Source organism: Saccopteryx leptura, chromosome 13, assembly GCF_036850995.1.
Source record: "Saccopteryx leptura isolate mSacLep1 chromosome 13, mSacLep1_pri_phased_curated, whole genome shotgun sequence".
Lineage (NCBI taxonomy): Eukaryota > Metazoa > Chordata > Mammalia > Chiroptera > Emballonuridae > Saccopteryx > Saccopteryx leptura.
In genome coordinates, this window is record NC_089515.1 from 2,269,910 (window position 1) to 2,293,209 (window position 23,300).

Below are 23,300 nucleotides of genomic sequence, written 5' to 3' on the forward strand. Positions count from 1 at the left end.
CGAGCTGAATTAAAACTATTCTAAAATGCAGTATTAACTACAGGTGACCTATGCAGCATGCACAGTATCATATGATATGCAGAGATGAACAGACCTCCCGGGGAGGGGAGGTCACTGAGTGAGGCTCACACTCGTCTTGCCTGGGTCCCAGGGTGGGTTCATTATGCCTTTCTGTGTTCCCCAGATATGTTCTAGTAACACCTGGATGATAAAAATGATGATAATGCCCTTTACCGAACAAGCACACTCATGTGTGTCCAGGGTGGTTCTGTGGCCGCCACCTGCCTCAGTTTACCTTTCTGTGCTCCCATCACCCGGCCCCATGAATGGCCTCCCCTCCCCCAGGATATGCTGGCCAGGTGATCCCATCCACACCTGGACTTCGGCGACCGAGGGCACCTGTCACTCTCAGTTCCAATTCTGCATCTCCATCCAGGGCTGCGCCCCGAACCTCAGACTGACATTAGCACTGTGACCCTGGTGGCTCTTCCCAGGTGGCCCGGGGCCTCCAGAGTCACCACAACAAAAGCCATCCTCTTCTCTGCTTACCCACAAAGGCGTCTCACCTGGAGAAGGGGTACTCGGCCACGTACACCCCCAAGTTGAACAGAACCGAGGGGTCTGCTCTTACTCATCACCCCGCTGAGTCAGGATCAAACTGCCAATTCTCCTCCCAAGGACGCCGCCCCCCCCCTCCCCCGCTGGCTCGCTGTGGCGGCTGTCATCCAGGGCTCACCATCTCACAGTTGGTGAGTTTTCAGGAGGGAAGGACCTGGCTGGATCAGCATGCGTTTGGGAAGAGGCTCTGGCAGTGTGGGTGGGGCAGGGAACTGCTGATGTGACAGGTCGGTCCCCCACTGCCCTTTCTCACATTCCCCTGGGTTTGTTTGAACGCTGCAGGCCTCGGGGGGAAAACATTTTCATCTCTCTCTTGGATTCTTGTATTTTACTTAAAACAGCAGAGTAAAATGACTTGAAAAAACCCCCACCACCTACAAGCTGCAGAATTTTGTTTCACTGATCTCTCCCTGTCACCCAACATTATTTTTCCCGGAAGGTGACAATGACGTGCACGGGCAGACAGTCACATGTTTCTTGGGGTTTGGATCTGCTTCTGCTCAGGTCCTATTCTGCCACACCTTAGCCGGGACTTCCTGCTAGTTTGACCTGAATAATATGGAGAATTATGGTTATTTTTATTGGTTAGGAAAACTTAAAGAGTAGATTGTGTAGAAAGCCCTTTATAAAGAAAATTTCTCACTGTTTATTTTTTTTTGCAGGTAGATAAAAGGCCTGAGTTTATGGGGCACTAGTCATGTGCCCTGCTGGGGTCTGATCCCTGGGGGGTGCTGACGGGCCAGTAGATGTGCTGGTCAGCAATACAGGTCTACCTGGCATGGAGCCTCTGCTGATAGATGGGCCATTCCTCTGATTTCTGTTCCTCTGGAGAACAGGGTTCCCTGCTTTAAGAGAGTCCCTGAAATCCCCATTGGGATGAGCATCTTCCATTCATGGGGGTGCAGGGTTGTACTTGGGTTGAGCTTGTGGGGTCTCTGAGATGAATCTGGTTGAATCAAGAGCCAGAAGCAGGGGAAAGCCTCTGTCCTGGGGGCCCCATCGTATCAGTTAATTCATTAGTGGAAATCACCCTGTACCTGTTCCGTCCTGCCCCTGTCCCTAGAATGCAGCACACCGCCAGGCAGGGCGGAGGCTTCAAAGCCCCGCGCTAAGTGAATGCAGCTCAGCCCACGGCAGGAGATGGCGGAGGAGTCTGGCTGCTTTGAGGTTCTTTCAGGGAACCGTTTCTCGTGGTTTCAGCTCCTGCCCGGAGCCAAGCAGTCACCCCAGGTGCCTTGCACTCAGGGCACAAGGAAGGCAGGGAGGGAACAAGCATTTCCAGGCAGGCAGAAGCTGACTTTAGCAGAACCACTCCAAGGACAGGGCCACGTGGGGATGGGGAGAGACCCCACACACACACCAGTGTCTGTGGAAGCACCCACAGATGGTGGCTCCCACCGTCCGGGGAGCATAGGGTCAGCGCACGGGGCGCTTTGTTGTTGCAGAGAGCAGCACCCAAGCTGGACTCTGCCACGACTGGTCCCGGGCTCCCGCTTCCAAACGATGGAAGAAAGGGCTGATAGCTCTTACTCCAGCAGGACCCCGAAAAAAGGCCCAAATTTCCTGCCTAGAGATGCCTTCCCCAACGCCTCAGTCTGGCTCTGACCATCAAGACGAAGACACAGGTCGCATTGTGGACACTTACAAATGCAGGCACATGGGTGAAACGCTGGGGCTGAATAGGCACAGGCTTCAAATCTGCAGAGCTTTCTGATTTTAGGTGAGAGAAAAACGAAATCTTGCCAGGACTTTTGCATCAAAAGGAGAGAGATCAATTTGCTAGTTGGAAAAAAAAAAAAGGTTTACATGAAGAAAAATATGGAGATGCCAGCTATGCAAATTAACATATGCCCAGATCTAAAAGAAATCATGCCAGAACAGGAGGAAATTAAGCAAATTAGGATTATGAGGAAATAACGCTAAAGACAAACTGAAAGCACTCAGGTGCCTTCGTTTATCTGAGGAGGATGGTGTGGGCCAGTTCAGAGGTGAGGAGAGTCCCAGGCGTGTCTGTAGCTGCAGGTGGGTGAGTGCATGCTGTCCCCAGGTCAGGGTGAGCTCTTCCTGCGGGCTCTCCAGTGCAAGCCTCCTAATACTCCTTCCCCTCTCCTGAAAACGCACGGGGCTTGCTCCGCAGGTAACTGTGGTAGGGCTTTCAAATGGAGCGACCCGAGGATTTGCTTAGCACGGGGAATCCTCCGTCCGGTCCCGAGCACGCACTGCCCACGGCTGGGGCCAGGTCTCAGAGCTGCGGTTGCAGGCAGGGGACCCCAAGGAGGAGGCTGAGTGTCCGAGAGACCTGGGTCCTGTGGGAAGAGGGAGGTCAGGCAGGTGGCTGGGACGCACGCCGCCTGGCGGTGACTGCACGTGAGCAGCGCTGATCCAGGCTGTGGGCCTCGCCAGGGTCCTGGGAAAAGGGGTCCATCCTGGGCCCCAGGTAGTTCGTGGTGCACTGCAGAGGCCACGTGCGGCGGGTAAAGGAGGAACACAGAACCCAGGACCAGTTCACAGTGGAATTCCACGCAGCAACCGGGACGTCCTGTGCAAAGGCCCGGAGGCGACGGCCTGCTGCGTGGCACCGGAGCTGGTGGGGCGTGGGGTTGGGGCCGCTGGGAAAGATCACCCACTGCGGGTTTAGTAGAGTGTTTGGCAGCTTTTTCCGAGAGAGAAATCTACCTGTTCCCAGCGGCCGCCTAGCGTCGGGGTCTGCAACCAGCAGCTCCCCGGGGCTCTGCGCCCTTGACCGGAGTAAAGCCAGGCAGAGAGCCGACCTTGCGCGGTTCCGGCTAGAGTCCCCAACTGCGCCCGGCTCCTGCGCCGCCACCTGGGCCTCCGCTCGCCGCCGCGCGTGGATTCCGGCTCCGGGCCGGCAGTGTGTGCCTCCCGCGCCGTGCGTACCGTCCGCGGGGGCCGGCGGCCTCCAGCGGTAGCCGGGGAGCCCAGGGCGCGATTCGCCGGATCCCGGCCAGGCGCGCCCTCCGCTCCCCGCGCCCCGCGCCCCCGCCCGCCTGCCCAGTGGTCCGGAGGCGCGGGCACGCGGAGCCGCGGAGGGTGTGGGCGGGCAGGCGGGCGGGGACCTGGAGTCGGGGCGCGCGGGCTGGGGGCGGAGGGTGCGGGCAGGACCCGGGCCGAGGTCCGGGTGCAGGCGGGCCGGGTCGAGCCGAGCCCGGGGGACGGCGGCGGCGCGGCGGCCGCGCTCGGAGGGGCGGGGGGGCCGGGCGGCGGGCGGGAGGAGGGGCTCCCCGCGCGGGGCAGGGGCGGAGCGAGCGGCCGCGCCGCGGAACCAAGTGAGTTCGCTCCGGAGCCCGCGCCGCCGCCGATCCGCACCTCCGGCGCCTGCCGCCCCCGCCGCCGCCGCCGCCCGCGCGGGGATGTAGGATGCTGGTGGGCGCCAGGCTCCAGCGGCGGCGGCGGCAGCCTCTCCTCTGGCCGATGAATGCAGAGCCGCCGCCGCCGCCCTGGGTTTGGATGGTCCCCAGCTCGGCCGGGCTGCTCCGGCTGGGCGCCGGGGTCGCGCCCCCGCCCGTGCTGCTCGCCGCGGCCCAGCCCCCCGCCATCCCGCTGCTCCCGGGGCTGCCCGGCTGGCCAGCCCCCGGCGAGCCCCTGCTGCCGCTGGTGCCGCTGCCCTCTGCGCCAGACCACGCCGCCGCCGCCGCGCACCACTACCCGCCGATCCACGGGCAGGTAACGTGTTCCCGCTCCCGCCTCGGGCTCCGGGTCTCCGCGCTGCCCCCGGCCCTGGGCGCGACCCTCGTGGGTCCGGGCGGCTTGGGCTATGCGGCTCGCGCTCTCCCGTCCCCGCTGTTGCTGGCTCCCCAAACCTCCAGGGCTCAGCCTTGCAGCCAGGCATCCGCAACAAAGTTCACGCTTAGACGTCCCGTTCTGCCTGCAGGCAGCCCCCCCCCCAGTATTTTTCGAAGTCTCTTAGCCTAGCATTTTAGGGACCCGCACCCCAAGGCCAGAACTAGGATCGTCCTGGCCACAACTTTCGCCGGGGCCGGGGTCGCTGTCCAAAGCGCGGCGCTGAAGTGGCCGCCGCCGGAGCCCTGCGTTGCAGCCGCGCACCGTGGCCGACTTATCGCGGAGAAGTTAATACTTTTACAGTCTCTGCCAGACTTGAAAAGCAAGCTGAGAATCGATAGCTATTTCTGATTCTGATCTGGTTGGCTTTTTTTTTTTTTTTTTTTTTCATGGGAAAATAGACTCAGGACGATGCTTAAGAGAATTCAAACCAATGGCCCCCGGCAGGAAAATCCGCCTGTAATACTGAGAAATGTCACCGGGGAGAAACTGCCCCCACACCCCGCCCCCAACCTAGGTTCGCCTGAGCCCACCTAATTAGCGAGATAATGCCATTCTGCACTTTGAAATACTTCAGCATTTAAAACCCGGAATTAAAAACTAAAAAGTGACTGTACCTTTGATTAATGGTGCGACGGAACAAGGCAGGCTGGTTTTGGGTAAGATCCATTGTTTGCTACCAAACTATGCAGATGCACTTAAATCTGGGAGTAATATGTATTTTATTCCAAGGGCCGTCTTCATTAGCATAGTCAAATGAGTGGTATGTTAGAATACACCGTTTAATTAATTTTATTCCGTTATTATCTGATGAGCTTTTCTGAAAAGTGTTGTTAAACTCCTCCTACGCGGGTCTTTAGACCCAATGATACATCACTTATGCGGTCCTGGATATCGTATTTTGATGTGCGATATGCAGTTCCTATCGGTAGCTTTTTCTGTCTTTTCAAGAGGTTGCTATGACAGAGTGCTACCACTAGAGGTATACAACGTCCAGAAACTACATCCCACCGCCCACCCCGCTTAGAACACTGCATTTTTTTTTCTGTGTAAATTTAAAAGAAAAAAAATTAAAATCCTCATTATTCATCTTTTAAATATATATATATTTTGCGCTACATGTTTTCTGTTAAATGACAATAATTAGAACCAGAAGAACATGTTCCCATAACAGGAAAATTAAAAAAAATGCTTTTATGTCTTTGAAAGAAATAGACGTTGATGCATTCCATGTCATTGAGCAATGATTGTATTAGTTCTCCGCCGATGAAGATTCAGTTATGTTAATTAGGGAGACTGTCTGCCCTTTTCAGTATTTGCTCTTTAATTCAATGTGTGTGTGTGTGTGGGGGGGGGGGGGCCTTTGGTTATTGATGAGCTCACTTAGGGCTCCTTTGCCTTGGAATCTGTTTGCATTTGTGAGCCTTGGGCAACTTTAAATCTTAACCCCTTCATCATATTCTGAAAGCATTAGCTGTGTTTGTCTTTGAAAAAAGTGTAGTTCATACAACATGTCATATGGAAAGGCATATAGCACCTCTGCTCACTTATGAAAAGAATTCAAGAATTATGAAAGGGATACTCAGCATCTTACCTTTCCACCGTGGCTCCCATGACCTCAGGGCAGAAACCCCGCTTCTTGCCGTGTTCTGGCGGTTTTGTGCTTAGAAGTTCTTTCTCAGTATTGAAGAAGGCAACCTGGGTATGCTTTGTGATGATTCTAATGGGAAAACTTAGACATTTTCAAAATCGGTGAAAATTTGTGGGTTTTTCTTACTGGGGAAAGAGGTATTTTTTTCTCACAACCGAATACATATATTTTTAAATTTTTATTTAAAAAACAACAACAACAAAGAAACCAACCATTCCAGCATCTTTTGGTGCCAAGTAGAGTTGATTGACATAGACTAACAGCACACTCCCTTCTGTCTTCTTGGGTTCCAGGTGCTGGTCAGTGGCCCTTCTCCGTCACTAGGCCTGTCTCCCTCCTCCGCTGTGGAGCTGGTGCCCATTTTCCCCCATGTCTGCTCGACCGCCCTCCCACTTCCTGTTGGGAAAAGTTGGATAGACAAACGGATACCTAACTACAAGGTAAAAATGCAAACCGTTTCATCTGGTAAATGGGCTTCGGTTATTAAGCTGTTGTGTATTTCCATAACAACAGAAAACAGCGCGTTTTCTATTTGCTAATCAACCCCTGATTGACCATCAAGGTGTAAAGAGACACCTTTGTGGAGTGAGACTGGTCTGTTCAAAACCAGCAGCCAACTGGGAAGGGGGAGGGTCATTTCGTTTTAGCTTAAAACTGTTGGATTCCACAGAACAATATAAAATTTTACATTGTGAATCAGAATGTACATTTGACAATTTTTGTTTTTTTTTTCTTTATTAAATCTGTAGTCATCAGTCAAAATACCACCTGAGACATCCTATAATTCAAGTATAAAATTGAAAAGCAAGGTTTCCTTGCCATTACTACTTTAAGTGTTCATCCTTCTGATTGTTTATTTTGGCTTTGGAATTCAAATGTACTGACTACACTTGTTTAATTGAAAACTAAAAAAAAAAAAAAAAAAGGTAATGTGGTAACTTGTCTATACCACATGACTGACCCATTGTGGCAACTCTTTTTTTTTTTTTGTATTTTTCTGAAGTTAGAAGCGGGGAGGCAGTCAGACAGACTCCTGAATGCACCCGACCGGGATCCACTTGGCATGCCTACCAGGGGGCGACGCTCTGCCCATATAGGGGTGTTGCTCCATTCCAACTGGAGCCATTCTAGCACCTGAAGTGGAGGCCATGGAGCCATCCTCAGTGCCTGGGCCAACATTGCTCCAATGGAGCCTTGGCTGCGGGAGGGGAAGAGAGAGACAGAGAGGAAGGAGAGGGGGAGGGGTGGAGAAGAAGATGGGTGCTTCTCCTGTGTGCCCTGGCCAGGAATTGAACCCAGGACTTCCACATGCCGGGCCGACGCTGTACTGCTGAGCCAACCCGCCAGGGCCGTGACTCTTTAATCTGTACACTGGCCATGGTGCTGAATGGATCCAGTCAATAGTAGAAGACCAGCAGAGACAACTTTAACAAGACAGTGATTGTTATTGGAGCCCCGTGGATCTTTAAGTTGGAGAATGATGCGTTTACAGAGTCCCCACTTATAGACTCGCCAATATTTGATCAGTGTAAGACAAGATAAATATTTCACCGGAGCCTTTAGCCTTTAGCATGTGCGTGGGCTGAAATGTTATTTATACTTGCTTTCTTTCTTTTTTTTTTTTTTGGACAGATTTTTTTCAACAATTCCTTTGCTCTGGACTCAATGTGGATATACCCCGAGGAATCGAGATTGGTCCATGGGTACGAGAAACCTCATTTATTGGCCAATCAAGTCATGATGTCTCTGTCCAGGCCAGCTCCCGCCTCCAGGCCTCTTCCCACGATGGTGTTTGCCCCTCAGCCTGTGGCAGGTTGGTGCCCAAGTCGCCGTGGCAACGTGCTTTTTGTTTGTTTGTTTGCTTGTTTTGCTTTTGCCACAAGGCAGTTGGTTTTCGGCATGGACACTCTATTTGTCTTTCTCATCAAACAATTCTTTCAAATTCTTTCAGTGCAAATATAATTTCTTTTCATGGGCATAATTCCTTTGGATAAGGAGATTGCGTCTTGAGTCACTTGACTGTGTTTTGCGGCATGGGATTTGTCTTAAGAGGAAGATACGGCTAAAGAGATTTGTCCCAAACCATAGTTTTGGTGCTTAAGTTTTAGAATTGGACTAGATCTTCTGCTGGTAGTTTATAAAGAAGGGCACTAAGTGATCAGGAAACTCATTTTAAAAAACGTTTCTTGTGTGGGGTGGAGTGTGTATATCAAGGCTCCCTGGTCGGCAGCACATGTGAGGTTTTCATGAATTTTGTCTTCCTGTTGGGCGTGACCCTGGGTGTGGTCCTATAAAGGTACCGTCTTTGGGAGGTGGATTTTGTTCTGTCTTTGGAGTCTCATGACCCGAAAGGACATTTGTCCCGGAGTAAACTCCCATGGCACAATCCCCGGATGAACGATGGCATAATAAACCCACATCGTAACAGGGGGATAAAATCGCCTTATGAATTTTTAAATTGATTTTTAAAATCACCTTACCATGCGAGCGTATCCTGAAAGTGAACGTTGCCTGTGCCAAAATCATCTCGCAACACCTTCCATTACAGAATATTTTATGACTTTCAGAATCACATTAGCTGCCTGTAATTTCCTACCTACCAAGCCTGTCTCAGAGCGTGCCTCTGAAATTTAGTAATAAGGACATGCCCCCGTGGATAACGTGGTGACGATTGAAGAGACAGATCTGTTTGCCTCTCTGTTTGTCTACCTTGCGTCTTCTAATTTGCTGTGGATCTCATCTGGTAATAAGTCAGGCAAGAACCACACTCCACTGTTGGTGCTTTTCACGGGCTCTAATGATTCTTGACTGAAACTTGCCTTCTGTCCTTGTAATTAGGCATTAGTGAGTTATTAAAATCTGCGTGAGCACCATCCATATGTGCGCTTGTAAATATTTTACACGAAGATGATTACGATTCCTATTTCACGTCATGATGTTAGATGATGATTAGATGGCGTGCCTTATACCGGGATTCCAGCACTTGCAGATGGCTCTTTTGGAATACATAAGAATATTTTGGTTTCCTAATGCATTGGCAATCACCGTTGCCGATATCATTTAGAAATTTAGTTGAAAAAAAGAGGTGAATTGGTTGTTAGAACTGTGTAAACAAAATCTCTGAGTGAACTCTCCACTTCTTGGCTCATTCCTGAATATATTAGAGATGTTTTGCAGCATACCTTAATGCTCTTTAAAAAAAAAAAAAAAAACCAACCATGCTATGGATATTTTAAATATCTATTCAGCTGAAGAAGCCATCGATGTAGGAAACATTCAGACCTGTAGGGAATTTTTAATGAGAGTTTATTTGAGCCACAGTGATGACGGTTGCCAAGAAGCAAGATCCCAAATGCTCCTGAGGATAGCAGTTTTGCAGTCTCATGTATGCCTTTGAAATTAAGGAGGGAAAGTAACGAAGATTAGGGGGAGCAAGGCGGCGATCGGCTTACAGGAGAGTTAATAAGATTATGTTCTCTCTGGAGGGTGGTAATACCCTTTGAGGGGTATTACATTTCCTTTTTTTATTTGAAAGGTGCGTTAACGTAGATGTGTAACAGCAGTAGACAGGGCTGGCTTAGAACCTCTCACTAAAGAAGAGGCCCAAGGGGGGGTAATGGAGGGAGATGTGACTCTGGGCGGTGAGCACACAATGGAACACACGGACAACGTGTTGTTGAGTTGTGCACTTGAGACCTGTAGTGACCTATTAACCCTGTCACCCTAATGCCTGCCATATGAAAGGAAGTTATAAACCTGGGACGTGGCTATCCACCATGACCTGCCCAGTGAGGAATTCATGATCAGGTCACTTTGTGCGTTGATGGTCTTTGTCATTTCTCCCATTTGGTTATAAATCAGTCTGGAAGGTTCACGGGTAACCCACCTTTGTGTTGGCTGGCATGGTCTCACCATGGCTAGAGAAGGCTCGTTCCTAGGAAGTCTCCGGACGGACGTCGTCTTGTTGAAATGGTGGACCCCTGGGGGAGGGGCAGAACAGTCACCCTGAGATGTGAGGCTGAATTTTTATCCACAGGGAGAGGGAAGGGCAGGTAAATGGAAGGAAGTCAGGTCCTATGGCATCGTGGACAAAACAAAACAAAACACTCTAGATCATTCTGTCCTGGGAACTGTCATGATCTGAGTTTTGCCCTCTTGTCTCATTTTTTTCTCTGTTTGGCATCAAGTACGACATGTCAGTAAGCCAAGGAAGAGAGTTTTAACAGTTGTTTTATACATGTCCAGTGGTCATAAACAGTCGGACTATATAGGAAAACCGAAAGAACAAGTGTAACGATGATCAGGACTACCGTCATTAGTGGATAGGTAAGACGATCTGTTGATTTCTGCGGTAAACACCAGTCTGCAGGTGTACAGGCCTTGCTGATGTCTTGCAAGAGCCATCTACCTCTGAGGCGACTCCTCATCCTTGGGGCATCTTGGATGTCGGTGGTAGGCTCAGGCGCGTGTCGGGGACAAGGACCTGTGTCCATTTGCGATTGGGCCCCAGATAAGCTCCCTTCCAATGGAGCTGGAAAGTGTCTTTTGTCTGGTGTCCTTCCCAATAAACACAATCTCCAGGTAGCCGTCAGTGCACTCTAAAGTCTGGGTCTCCTGAGAGCTGCCTGTGACAGGAAGTGGCCACCTATCTGGCATTGTCTTGAAGTGACTTTATTAAACCTTGACAGGACCTAAGATGTCTCCTTTCCACCATGTCAGCTCCTAAATCCCTTCGTCCAAGTCCAGCTTGAATGCGTGTGAACATGGGGTTTAGGCCTGACCTGTGGGGGCGCAGTGGATAGAGCGTTGACCTGGAATGCTGAGGTCACTGGTTCAAAACCCCGGGCTTGCCTGGTCAAGGCACATATGGGAATTGATGCTTTCTGCTCCTCCCCTCTTCTCTCTCTCCTCACTAAAATAAATACATTTTTAAAAATTAAAAAAATAAAATGGGGGTTTATCAGGGAAGGACCCAGTGGCTGTTTTGGTTTTCCCATAACCCTGACGACTTGTTTAATTCACAATCGCTGTTAATCCACATGATATACCAGAAACATTTTCCATCACTTATGTCTTTACAACAGTTCCCATGTGATTTAACATAAAAAAAAAAGCTGCTGGAGTATTCCAGGGCCCTTCTAAAACACTGCAAAGTTATTCCTACACATATTGAGATTGTAACCCTTAAATAAACCTCAATTTCTAATCAAAACAAAGAAGTCAGCTAGCATTCTTCGGCTTGGCAAATTTATAAAGAGACTTTATAATCTCTAGAAATATATTCTATAGATTTCACAGTCATTTGTTAACATGGGTTTATATTTGTAAACCTGGGTAAAATAGGAATGTTATAATTATCATCAATAATTCAAAAGACACACCTGTTCTTAAACCAACAAATTTAAAATAGCTTTTATTTAGTAAGAATTAATGTTAGAGTACGTGAACTTGGAAAGCACTTTAGTTTCTACATCTCGGAGTATTTTAGAATACCCAATTCTTACAAGGACTTTCCTTTCAATTAATTTTACCAATGCCATTCGAAAGTTGAAAATGATCTTACGTTCACAACATTCATATGTGGACACACACAGACAGAAGCAGACTTTTTAGCCATGAGAAAAACTCACTAGTTGAATGTAATTTTTATTTTGGAGCTATTTACAATTTATATCTGTCCTTGACAAGTCAAATTCTAGATGACCACTCCCTTTTAAAACAAGGAAGGCCATTTTTAATACCGTGAAGAGTTGGGCTGATACCCAGTGACATCGTAGGTTGATCTAAATCTGCCTTTTGAAACTTTGAGAGACCAACAGGTTTTCCTAATTTTATAGCCAGCTTCTTCATTGTGTGTGCAAAAAAGATGGACTCAGAGGTATCAGAGGGCCCTCATCTCAGCTGTTTCATTGTTAGTGGGAGGCTGGCTACTGTGGGACTTGTCGACCTTGAAGGCATGTTTTCCCATGTTAATTTTAGGGTGTTTTGTGTGTGTGTGTGTGTGTGTGTGTGTGTGTGTGTGTGTGTGTCAGAGACAGAGAGAGGGACAGACAGAGACAGACAGACAGGAAAGGGGAGAGATGAGAAGCATCAGTTGTTCATTGTGGCTCCTTAGTTTCTCATTGATTGCTTTCTCATATCAGGACGTGCCTTGACTGGGGGGCTATAGCAGACTGAGTGACGCCTTGCTCAAGCCAGCGACCTTGGGCTCAAGCTGGTGAACCTTGCTCAAACCAGATGAGCCCGCGCTCAAGCTGGCGACCTCAGGGTCTCTAACCTGGGTCCTCCGCATCCCAGTCTGATGCTCTATCCACTGAGCCACCAACTGGTCAGGCTAGGGTTTTATTTTTTAGCTCTGTTAGGTCTGAACAACCTTCTGGCGAAAACCAGCCTTTACACGAACATTTCCAGATGAGCTAAATGTGATGACTCTCCCTATAGGATGGCTATATACCCTAGAAGGTTACAACAATTCTTAGTCACCCAAGAATACCTGAGCAAGGGCCAGGGAGAGCTTACTGTGCTCCACCAGAACTACGATGCTGTCCAAGACATGGGCACCTCTCTCAGGGTGAACATCCTTTCATGATTAAAAAATAAAGCCTTGATTGGGTAGCTCAGTTGGTTGGAGCATCGTCCCAGAGTGCCAAGGCTGCCGGTTTGATTCCCAGTCAGGGTGTGTATAAGAATTAACCAACGAAGACATAAATAAATAGAACAACAAATCAATATTTCTCTCCCTCTTGCTCTCTCTCTCTCTGCCCCTTCCTCTTTCTCAAAAATCAATCAATAAAAGAAAATTTAAAAAAAACTTAACAAATTGGATGTGTAAGAAACACATGTCTCAGCATAATAAAGGTCCTAGACGACCATCCACAGCTGACATCGCATTCAGCAGTGGAAGGTCAGAAGCTGGTCCTCATGGCTCAGGAACGAGATGTGGACGCCCACTCTCCCCACTCCTAAAGAACGTAGTATTGGAAGTCCCAGGTAAGGCAATCAGACAAAAACACCCAAGGCATCAAATCAGAAAGGAAGAAGTAAAGTTGCCTTTATTTGCGGATGACATGGCCTTATACACCGAAAACCCCAGAGACTCCACCTGTTGGAACTAATCAACGAAGTCAACGATGTTGTAGGACACCCAACCAGCACTCAGAAACCATCTGAGTGTCTAGACCGTAACAACAAGAGACCTGAAAAAGAAAAGGATTGTAAACAAACCCATTCACAGGAGTACTGAAAGCGATAAAATACTTAGGGGTACGTTTAGCTGCGGAAGGAAAAGCTCCACACAGTGCAAACTACATGACTTTGACTGAGAAATTAAAGAAGAGACAAACAGCAGAAAGATGTCCTGTGTTCATGGGTCAACACGGTTAATATTATTAAAATATCCATACTGCCTACAGCCATCTGTAGGGTCGGGCAATCCCTTTCAAAATTCCAATGGCATAGTTTACAGAAGTAGGAAAAAGAATCCTAAAATATTTATGGAACCGCGAACAACCCTGAATACCCCAAACCGTCCTGAGAAAGAACAAAGCCAGAGACATCACGCTTCCTTACACAAACTATAATACAGAGCTGTAGTAATCAAAACAGCATGGTACTGGCACGAGCATGGACCAGTGGAACAGACTAGAGGACCCAGGAGTAAACTCGGCCTATGCTGTCAACCGATATTTGGAAAGGGAACCAAGATCACTTCCTGAGGAAGGGACAGTTTCTTGAATAAATGATGTGGGTAAAACTAAGTAACCACATTGCAGAAAAATGAAATCAGACCCCTATCTGACACCACTCACAACAATGAACTCAAAATGAACGAAAGGCTGAAACGTAAGACCCGAAATCATCAAGCTGCTAGAAGAAAACGTAAAGAAAGTCTCCTTGGCACTGGTCTTGGCAACCGTTTTCCAGATATGACACCAAAGCAGAGGCAACAACAGCAAAAAAATCAACAAACGGGACCACTTCCAACTAAAACTCTTCGACCGGCACAGGAAACAAGGAAATGAAAGGCAACCAGAGAAATGGCAGAAAATATTTGGAAATCACGTATCTGGATAAGGGGTATCTATCCAAAATACAGAAAGAACTCATAAAGTCAATAACAAAACCCCCAAACAAGCAAACAAACAAAAACCTCCAAACAATCTGATTGGAAAATGGGTAGAGAAACTAAACAGACATTTCTCCAAAGAAGACAGACGGGCGGCCAATAGGTCCATGAAAAGAGTCTCAGTATCACTCATCATCCAGGAAAAGCGAATCAAAACCACAAGGAGCTATCACTGCATACCTGTTCGATGGCCATTATCAAAAAGACGAGGGATAACAAGGTTGCAGGTTAAGCTAACAAAATATGCACCCAGAAAAGTAGAAAACATGGATTGGAGAAGTCAGACCTCAATCAACAGAAAGATATTTTGTGTTAGTTCGCTGGAAGATGCAATAATGTTACAATGTCAGTTCTCTCCAAACTGACCTATACATACATTTCACGTCCTCCCAAATAAAACCTCAATTTCCTAGTGATTGGAGGAGCTCATCCTATCATTGGTGTGGAAAGCCACAGGAAGCAGGGTGGCCACCACAGTTTTGGAGGAAGAAAATTAAATGTGGAAGACTCATAAGTAAGTGATTTGAGTGCTTGTGATAACATTGCAGGAACGCAGGCTTTGTGGAACTGGCAAAAGCATGAGAGCAAAGATCAATAGAAATCATAATAGACCTTCCAGGAATAGACACACCTATGTGGCTGATTGATTTGTGACAAAGGGTTGAAGGCGATTCAATGGAGAAAAGCTTGCCTTTCCAATCAATGAATGGTTTGGGAACAACTGAGCACGCATCTTTAAAAATAAACAAACAAATCTTGACCGAGACCTTGTATCGTATACAAAATTGAACTCAAAGTAGTTTAGAGATGTGATTGTAAAAGCCTCAAAATGCTAGAAATTCTGGGAAAAAACCCCCAAAAAAACATAAAAGAAGAACTTGTGACTTGAGATAGGCGAAGATTTCTTAGCAGGAACACCAGAGGCATGAAACATACAAGAAAATGTATCAATGAGTCGGACCTCAGCCCCATGAGATGCTCTTTGAAAGTGTTGTTAATGAAATGGAAAGGAAGGCGGGGGAATAGGAGACACATTCACAGACAGCATTTGGAAACGTATCTAATGGAGAAGTAACCTCCAGAATATACAGAGGACTCCCACAAGCCGAAAAGAAAATGAACAACCCAACAAAAATGGTCAGGATATGTGAGCAGACTCATCACCCAGAAAGGCACAGGGATGGCTAATGAGCCCATGAAAATGTGCTCAGTCCCACCTATCCTCGGGGACACGCACCCCGGATGAGAGCCCCACACGCCCGCCCGGGTGGCTGTAACTTCCACGGGGCAGGGAGCCGCTGGTGCCGTCAGCATGTGCTGGTGGAAACACCACACGACACGGTCACTTTGGGATCGGCGTGGCAGGCTCCTCCGGGCACACCAGCTTCCTGTACCTGTTTTACCCGGCGAGTAGAAAACATACCCAGTCATGTCAAGCCACCGTATTTACCCAAGAAAAACAGACGCGTCCACACAAATACCTGTGTGCAGATATTTATAGCGGCTTTACCTGTAAGCAGCAGAACCGGAGAACAACCTCGATGTCCGTTACCTGGCAGTAGATCGACAGCGTCGGGCACAGGCAGCCCAGGGACGATGATGACGGAGGTCACAAGGAACAGACTTCTGGGGCAAGCCGCCGGCAGCTGAATCCCAAAAGCAGGTGCTGAGTGGGACCGTTTAGAAGCAAACATTTACATCACAGAGGAGGCCCTTGTCATGGGTTAAGACCCAAACCAGGTCAGTGGTTTCCAGGGGTTGGGGTAAGAGGAGGTTACAGATGACCGGGGGTGGGGAGAGGTTTAGGGGTTCTAGACAGTCACCTGATGATGCTGGTGGTGGTTACGTGACTGCTTGTGTCTACTGAGATTCAGAGAGCTGAACACCTAAAATATACTCTGCTGAATATAGATTGCACCTGCATGCACCCAACTTCTTTTATTTACTCATTTTTTTTCTAATAACACAAGAGACTTAAAAGACATACTCGGTAGGATGTGTGAATTTTATCTGACCCCGGTTTGAAAGAAAAAGTTGAAAGGCGATTGGAGCCATCCGGACGCCGACTACATATCGGGTAATATTAAGGGAATTATGGTGAATTTTATTAATCTGTCGGCGTGACCCGAGTTCTGCGCCTGCGCTCATTACAAGAGACTTTATACCTCAGAGACTGCCTCTGAGACCTGCGATGACAAAATGACGCCCGTCCAGAGTGTGCCGGGGAGTCAGGTGTGACGGTAAAACACACTGGTCTTGGCCAGCGCTCGTGGGGGGTGGGTGAGGTGGACGTGAGGCTCACCACACTGTTCTCTGTTATGTTACGGTTGGACCTTTCCCTAACGACCATTAAAGAAAAAAAAGTGGTAAAAAAAAAAAATAACACCATGAGGCACTCTTCAAAAAATGACAGTCCCAGACGGACAGGCACAGCGGTGCCAGATTGTGCCCCAGACAAGATGCGGACTCAGTGCAGCACGTGTGGGCGGGGGCTACCTACCAGGAGCACGTGTGGGCGGGGGCTACCTACCAGGAGCACGTGTGGGCGGGGGCTACCTACCAGGAGCACGTGTGGGCGGGGGCTACCTACCAGGAGCACGCTTTCCTGAGAATTTCTGTCTTAGGGATTTTCTCTCTCAAATGTGGGATGTACTCACTGGGGGTGCGGACGGACCCTGTCTCGGCGGCCGTCTCCTGGGAAGGCGTGTGGGTTTGAGGAACACAGCTGTCCTGTGGACGCATCTATCCTGGCGCGATGCCCTGAGGCCCTGCCCACCGTCCTGAGTAGTTTTGCAAGTGACCAGCCACACGTGTCCATCCGACGTCCGTCCACACTGGCAGGTGCTGTTTGCCGCCTTTTATGAGACAGTCAATCGTCTTCACTGCGTAATGAAGATGGGCAGAGCCAGCGCCCTCCTGAGCGTCGCCAGCTGGTGGACGGCACCGCTCTGGAACTGGGCCTGTGGAGACCAGACACAGCCGGGCGTCGTCCCCTGCGCTGGCTGGAGTGTCGGGATGGAGGCGAGGTGTGGCGGGGGAACACACCTGCCGAATAGCACCGGGCGGAGTTCTGCTCCATGCGCCCAGAGCCTGTGCCCGCGGCTCTGCTGCTGCGCAGAGGGGTCCAGCCGCTCTTATGGTCGGCGACCCTCAGGCTGCCTGTGCGGGGTGGAGTCTGCTGCTGCAGCTTTAATGAGGCACCCATCACCGTGTGGTCGGGGACAGTGGCCTGGAGGGATAGTGGGTCACGGGGTCGGGGGCTCAGCGCTGATCCTGGATCTTTAGGTCTACGACTCTGCCCCCAGACCCTGAGCCCACCCAGTCCACCCAGGGCAACAATTCAGCGTAGGGGGCTGAGGGTGTGGAGGGGGACACGCTCACACTCACCACAGCTGCAAGTGATGATACGGAGGCCAGTGCCGTCCAGCTCGGACTCAGCCCCCGGGAGCAGCAGAAAGGACCTGAGCTATAATAGAGTGGACCGCACAGGATAAAACAGGGTCTGGATGGGTGGGGACTTGGATTTCTCTCTGGAAATCTGATCTTCTCTCTCTCTGGGCAGCTTTTCATCTGGGAATGTCACCCCTCTCATCGCTGACTCTCACTTGGGGACAAATCTGGACATTACTTTCTTATTTCCTGGAAAGACTTGAGAGGAGGGGGTGGCCCTGGCGGAGGTTGGCCGGGCTCTGAGGTTCTGCTGGGTGTGCTGCGGTCCCTGGTCCTCTGGGAAGGCCGGTGCACATGGGGGCGCTGGGGTAACAAGGGGGGGCCGAGAGGGGTGCGAGGACAAAGGGCCTTGTCAGAGGGGAGGGGGCGGGAGGCAGCGCAGAGCTGGACCAAGGCTCTGTGCTGGCAGGCGAGGCCGGAAACGCGGCCATCGGTGGAGAATGGTGGTGTCGGCCTGGGAAGGAGCTGCTGCCGTCCGTGGGGTGGGGACTGAAGGCTTCAGGGGAGAGGGGAGGGCCACCCCCAGGGGACACAGGCTACTGGGGTGCCGTCTGGAGGAGCGGTCAGAGGGCCTGTGAGCTGTGGCTGCAGGAGCACGTGCTGTGTCCAGGCTCTGGCCACTGGGGTCCTGCGGCGGGCTCCAGGGGGCTGTCCAGATGGAGAACTGCAGGCTGAGAAGGTAGGACTGGATGATGGGTTAGATGACGGTCCCGAGAGGAGGAGGAGTCTGGGTGATTCCAGCGTTTTCGCCTGGGTAACTGGGGGCTGCGGGGGAATCCAGGACCCCAGAGCCAGCCTGCAGGGACCCCTTGAGAGTCCCAGGACCCCAGAGCCAGCCTGCAGGGACCCCTTGAGAGTCCCTGGCCGTTTGTGGAGAGACCGGGTGAGCCTTGTCAGGGCATCTGTTGTTGGGCCGGCAGGTGGTCTGTCCTCAGCACTGTCCCCCTCACTGATGAGGAGATCGGGAGGAGCAGGTCCCGTGAGCTTCTCCAGGTCACACTGCTGGTTGCTGAGCCTGCTGAGGTCAAGGCCGACACTCTCCTCGTCTCAGTGAGGCCGGGTGGCACCCAGGAGGGACGGACTGGGCAGGCTTCCTTCCTCTGTGAGTGGCCATGCAGTTCCCAGACTGGGCTGGGATGTGGAGTCAGATCAGGGTCATCCAGCCCCTGCCCATGTGGGTTCTGGGCGAATGGACACTCCCTTCGAGTCCAGGTCCCACTCTGCCCCCAGGTGTCGGGCGACAGAGAAAACAACCGAGGTGGGCTCCCCGAGCTGTCTACACCCCACCCTGAAACCGACAGCCGTCCCCCGCTCCTGGGAAACTCCCGCTAAGTCGGGAATCGGGTGATTCTTCTGAAAATGGCCAGAATGACAAACACCAAGAAAAGCTGACAAGACCAGGAGGTCGCCTCCTTAAGCAATAGTTCCAAACATGTGCGATAACGTGAGCTGACCCATCGCTGAGACATGAAACCCCATCACTGGGCCTCCCTGAAAGGGGTGGGTTGAGAACTTTGGGGTTCCTTATTCCTGGAGCTGCTGTGCCCAGGCTCGGACACAACACTCTCAGAGGACAGGGAGGAAGGGAAGGACCTGTGCTCTCGACACCCCTCCCTCTGCCCGCCAGACGTCAGACCACAAGTGCCCGCTGGCCCGAGACCCTGGCCTTACCCCCTGGGAACCCTGCTGCACCGCAGCCCGCGAGCCTGGGTCACCGCCCTGATCACACCACCATTTCTGCAGATACAGTTGCCGGTTGGTAGAGATGCACCTGAGATTTCCACTGGAGCTGAGATCACTTGCTAAATAGACACAATAAACTAACGGTTGTTTATTTATTTTGGAATCTGTGGCTCTGCACGGTGAGCACAGCAGCTGGAACTCTCGGGCGAGGTTTCCACCTCCGCGGAAGACCCTCCCAGCCGCCCCTCTGCCGTCCTGGAGATGCGGGGGTCTCCCCTCCACAGCATCCTCAGGCAGACCTGCCGTGCAGAGGCCCCCACCCCTTCCCTCGGTAAAGGTGCAGAGTTAAATGTAGATGTTTTATCGACTGCAACCCCAACTGAGTGTTTGCTGACCCTGCAACCCCAGAATGTCCTCTGGACTCAGCATGTGTCCGGCGCAGTGGCTGGAGGCCCAGGCCCGGGCCCGGGATGAGGTCCCCCCCAGCACTGCCTGGTCTCAGCTCTTCTCTGAAGAATGCAGGCAATGACCCTCTGGGCTGAGAGCGGGCTGTCCCCACGGCACGCCTAACACAGACGAGAATTCCTGGAGGGCGTGGGAGCAGGTGGAGCCATCCGGCCTCGGAGCAGCACCCTGTGTGGGGACCCTGAGTGGACACCGCGGAAACTTGCAGCACTGTGCCCGATTAGCACGCTCGGCCTGATGCTCGATGGATCTTGAGCCCCTGCCCGCCCCACTGTCCCAGTTCCCACCAGTTCCCATGGTGCCAGCCTGTCTCTCTCTTACTCTCTTTGAATACTGGGAAAAGCGAAACCAGACTGCAGTCCGGTCCCAGCTCTGGAGGCAGGTTCTCGGAGGCTGTCAGTCAGCAGGTCGCCTGCGAGCACAGTGGTCAGCACAGGGCCCGCCTGCCCCCCACGCCCCCGCCGTGTGGCTGAGGCCAGTGGAGGTTTAGATAAGTCAGCGTGCCAGCATTGGCAGAGGCCTCCTGTGCACAGGGAGGTGCCAAGGAGAGCGTCCCCCCGACGCGTGGGTGTCTCAGACCGGAGGGGCCGCCTGCAGAGGGGCTGGGTTCAGACACAGTGCTGGCGCTGTCACCGTCCACGGCCCTTCCTGACGTCCCTCAAACCTCCCTGAACCTGCAGTCTTTGGCGGCCGACAGGAACATGTGGCTGTGAGGGGGTTCCTGGGGACGGACACCCCAGGAACACAACTCTTTGCAAGCGGGGTCGTTGCGGGGGAGATGATGATGATTAAGTTAAGATCTAGGTCAGCACAGAGCGGAGCACCAGCCCCTGCAGCTGCTGGCCGCCTCCAAGGGAAGCACATGGTTAATTACTGTTTTGCTTAAAGCACTGATTTTTATAAGGAACCCTTGTGGGAGAGCCACTCTGGCGTCTCTCTTAGCTGGCTTAGCACTTTCTGTTTTTTCTTTTTGGCCAGACCTGCCTTATCTCACTGTTATTCCCTCGGCTCAGGGATTCTCAGCCGTCCTTTGGGGACAGCGAGCGATGGAGATTATTTATCAGTCGGCAGGAGTTGCTGAGTGCCTGATCCTCTTCCCGGAGTCAGCTCGAGAGGCTCTCTCGGGGAGCAGCTGGCGTCCCCGGAGCGCCCCAGGGCCTCCGTGCACCTGCGAGCCGGCTCCTTGGGCAGCCGGTACCCACAGCGTGTATCCGTTTGCATCAGCGTCTCCCGTGGCATCGTGTTTCCGTTCCCGGCGTGTGTGGTCAGGCGTGCAGAGGTGCTGGGCAGATGCCCGGCCACGGCAGGGGGCGGGGAGTATGGAGAAGGGTGGTCAGACAACCCTGCAGGCCTGGTTCCTTCTGGCCCCCACCCGGCAGGGGGAGTTCTTAACACCCGTCTCCCAGCGTGCATTCTGCTCCCCGATGGGTGCTCGTGTGCATGTGTCTGTGTGAACTCACGTGTGCTCTCCGTGTGCTGGAGGCGGGTGCCGGGTTCTGCTCCTGCACGTGTGCACGTGTGCATGTATCTGTGTGAGCTCACGTGTGCACTCCATGTGCTGGAGGCGGGTGCCGGGTTCTGCTCCTGCACGTGTGCACGCGTGCATGTGTCTGTGTGAGCTCACGTGTGCTCTCCGTGTGCTGGAGGCGGGTGCCGGGTTCTGCTCCCGCACGTGTGCATGTGTGCATGTGTCTGTGTGAGCTCACGTGTGCTCTCCGTGTGCTGGAGGCGGGTGCCGGGTTCTGCTCCCGCACGTGTGTACGTGTGCATGTGTCTGTGTGAGCTCACGTGTGCTCTCCTTGTGCTGGAGGCGGGTGCCGGGTTCTGCTCCCGCACATGTGCACGTGTGCATGTGTCTGTGTGAGCTCACGTGTGCTCTCCATGTGCTGGAGGTGAGTGCCGGGTTCTGCTCCCGCACGTGTGTACGTGTGCATGTGTCTGTGTGAGCTCACGTGTGCTCTCCGTGTGCTGGAGGCGGGTGCTGGGTTCTGCTCCCGCACCAGGCACCTGGTTCTAAGGTCCACACTCAGTGCTCCCCGCCGAGGCCTTGGGGTGCCTTCTCCCTCACCCCCGATCAGGAAAGTAATTTTGCTGATATTTGGTTATTGACTTTCCGTCTCCACTGATCATACCCGGCCGGTTTTGTGAACTCACTGGTGAGTGTGTTGCATTTTTTGTTTGTAACCAAATAAATTTAAAACAAGTTAAAACTATCTTTCCATGTATATGTTTTTTTCTTCAAATGAGCAGATACGTTTATTTCCTCATTTCTCTTTTCAGCTGACGCATCCTGTTGACAACAAAATCGTAGAGCGGGGATGAAAATGTCCCCACACTCCCACCTACAAGGCGGCCTCAGCCTTCACATCCGTTTCTGTTGAAACACTGTTTGCTTCTCGGTCATCGGTAAACCTTCGCTTTGAACATGGGTGACATTTGTTCCACGAGGTCGCTGGGCAGCGGTCCCCGGGGTCACCAGGTTGGGCGCTGTCTCCTCGCAGAGAGAGAGGTTGGCTTTAGAAACGGCATGTCCAACCACCAGGCACAGCAGCAGGCCTGCCCCTGAGCCGGGCAGACAGGTGGATGAACCCACCCCCTTGGACGCCCCGCGGAAAAGGAACACGCACATTGGGTCCCGAGGGAGAGGAGCGTTCGTAAGGGGCTCGGCCATGTGTCGACTTCCACAAAATGGTTGTATCGACCGAGGCATGCATGCCCCAAATGCTCACGGTGTTTGACCCTGGACCTCTGTCTGAGGGCAGTACGTGCAGGAATTAGCTTCTGGGCATGTGGTTATTACAAGACCATACCTGTCACAGCGGGGCTGCTGGGGGAATGTGGCGTGTTTGTGTGGCGGGTCCTGTGCTGGAACGCTGGGCTCTGATGCATGGTGGGGGTTGGGGAGGTGTTTGCTGATAAGGGGAGGGTTTGTTTTGTAACCTCTCATGGTCAGAACTCTCCGGCAACCCCACTGAAAGCAGAAACCCACCTAGTGGTTCTCAACCCTCTGTCCCTGCTTTGATTTTTTTTCCATGGTGCTGTCAGCCTTTGCATAAAGCAAACCAGCAGGATGAGCACGGGGGAGCGTGTCCCCTCCTGACGGGGGTGCTCCTGGGCCAGGCCTTCCACTCGCTGCCCGAGGAGTGGGCCGTGCCTGGTATCATGCCCGCCACGTGCAGGACCGCACGGTGCAGACGGATACCCGAGTCTGTAACTGGCTGTGCTCCCCGAACCCACTGTGACTTGTCCCCGCGTAGCGCGTGTCCCTCCCGGATACGACCGTCCCGGCTGCTGATGCCCCTGCCCCGGGGTGCACGCACCATCCCTCACGCCATCCCTCACGCCATCAGGAGCGGGTGGCTCATGTTTCCAGTGTCTTGCCGTAAACCCACGTCTACCTTAAGGCACGGGACACGTGGGCGAGTCATGGGAAAGGACCTGCTGGACTCAAAGTGGCGAGCTGTGTTCAATTTATTAAAAACAGAAAAACCCACACGTTTCCAAATT

The 23,300-nt window shown here is 51.8% G+C and overlaps 1 protein-coding gene across 1 annotated transcript in view; it reads left to right on the forward strand.

The window, feature by feature from the left end:
- Positions 1-3,957: 3,957 nt before the first annotated feature.
- The window catches only part of TCERG1L (transcription elongation regulator 1 like), a 110,275-nt gene continuing 90,932 nt past the window's right edge, over positions 3,958-23,300 (forward strand). Inside the window, exons 1-3 of the mRNA XM_066355177.1 lie at positions 3,958-4,302; positions 6,364-6,510; positions 7,703-7,883. Of these exons, the coding sequence (XP_066211274.1) occupies positions 3,997-4,302; positions 6,364-6,510; positions 7,703-7,883 (634 nt within the window). The 5' untranslated portion in view covers positions 3,958-3,996. The remainder of the gene's footprint in view (positions 4,303-6,363; positions 6,511-7,702; positions 7,884-23,300) is intronic.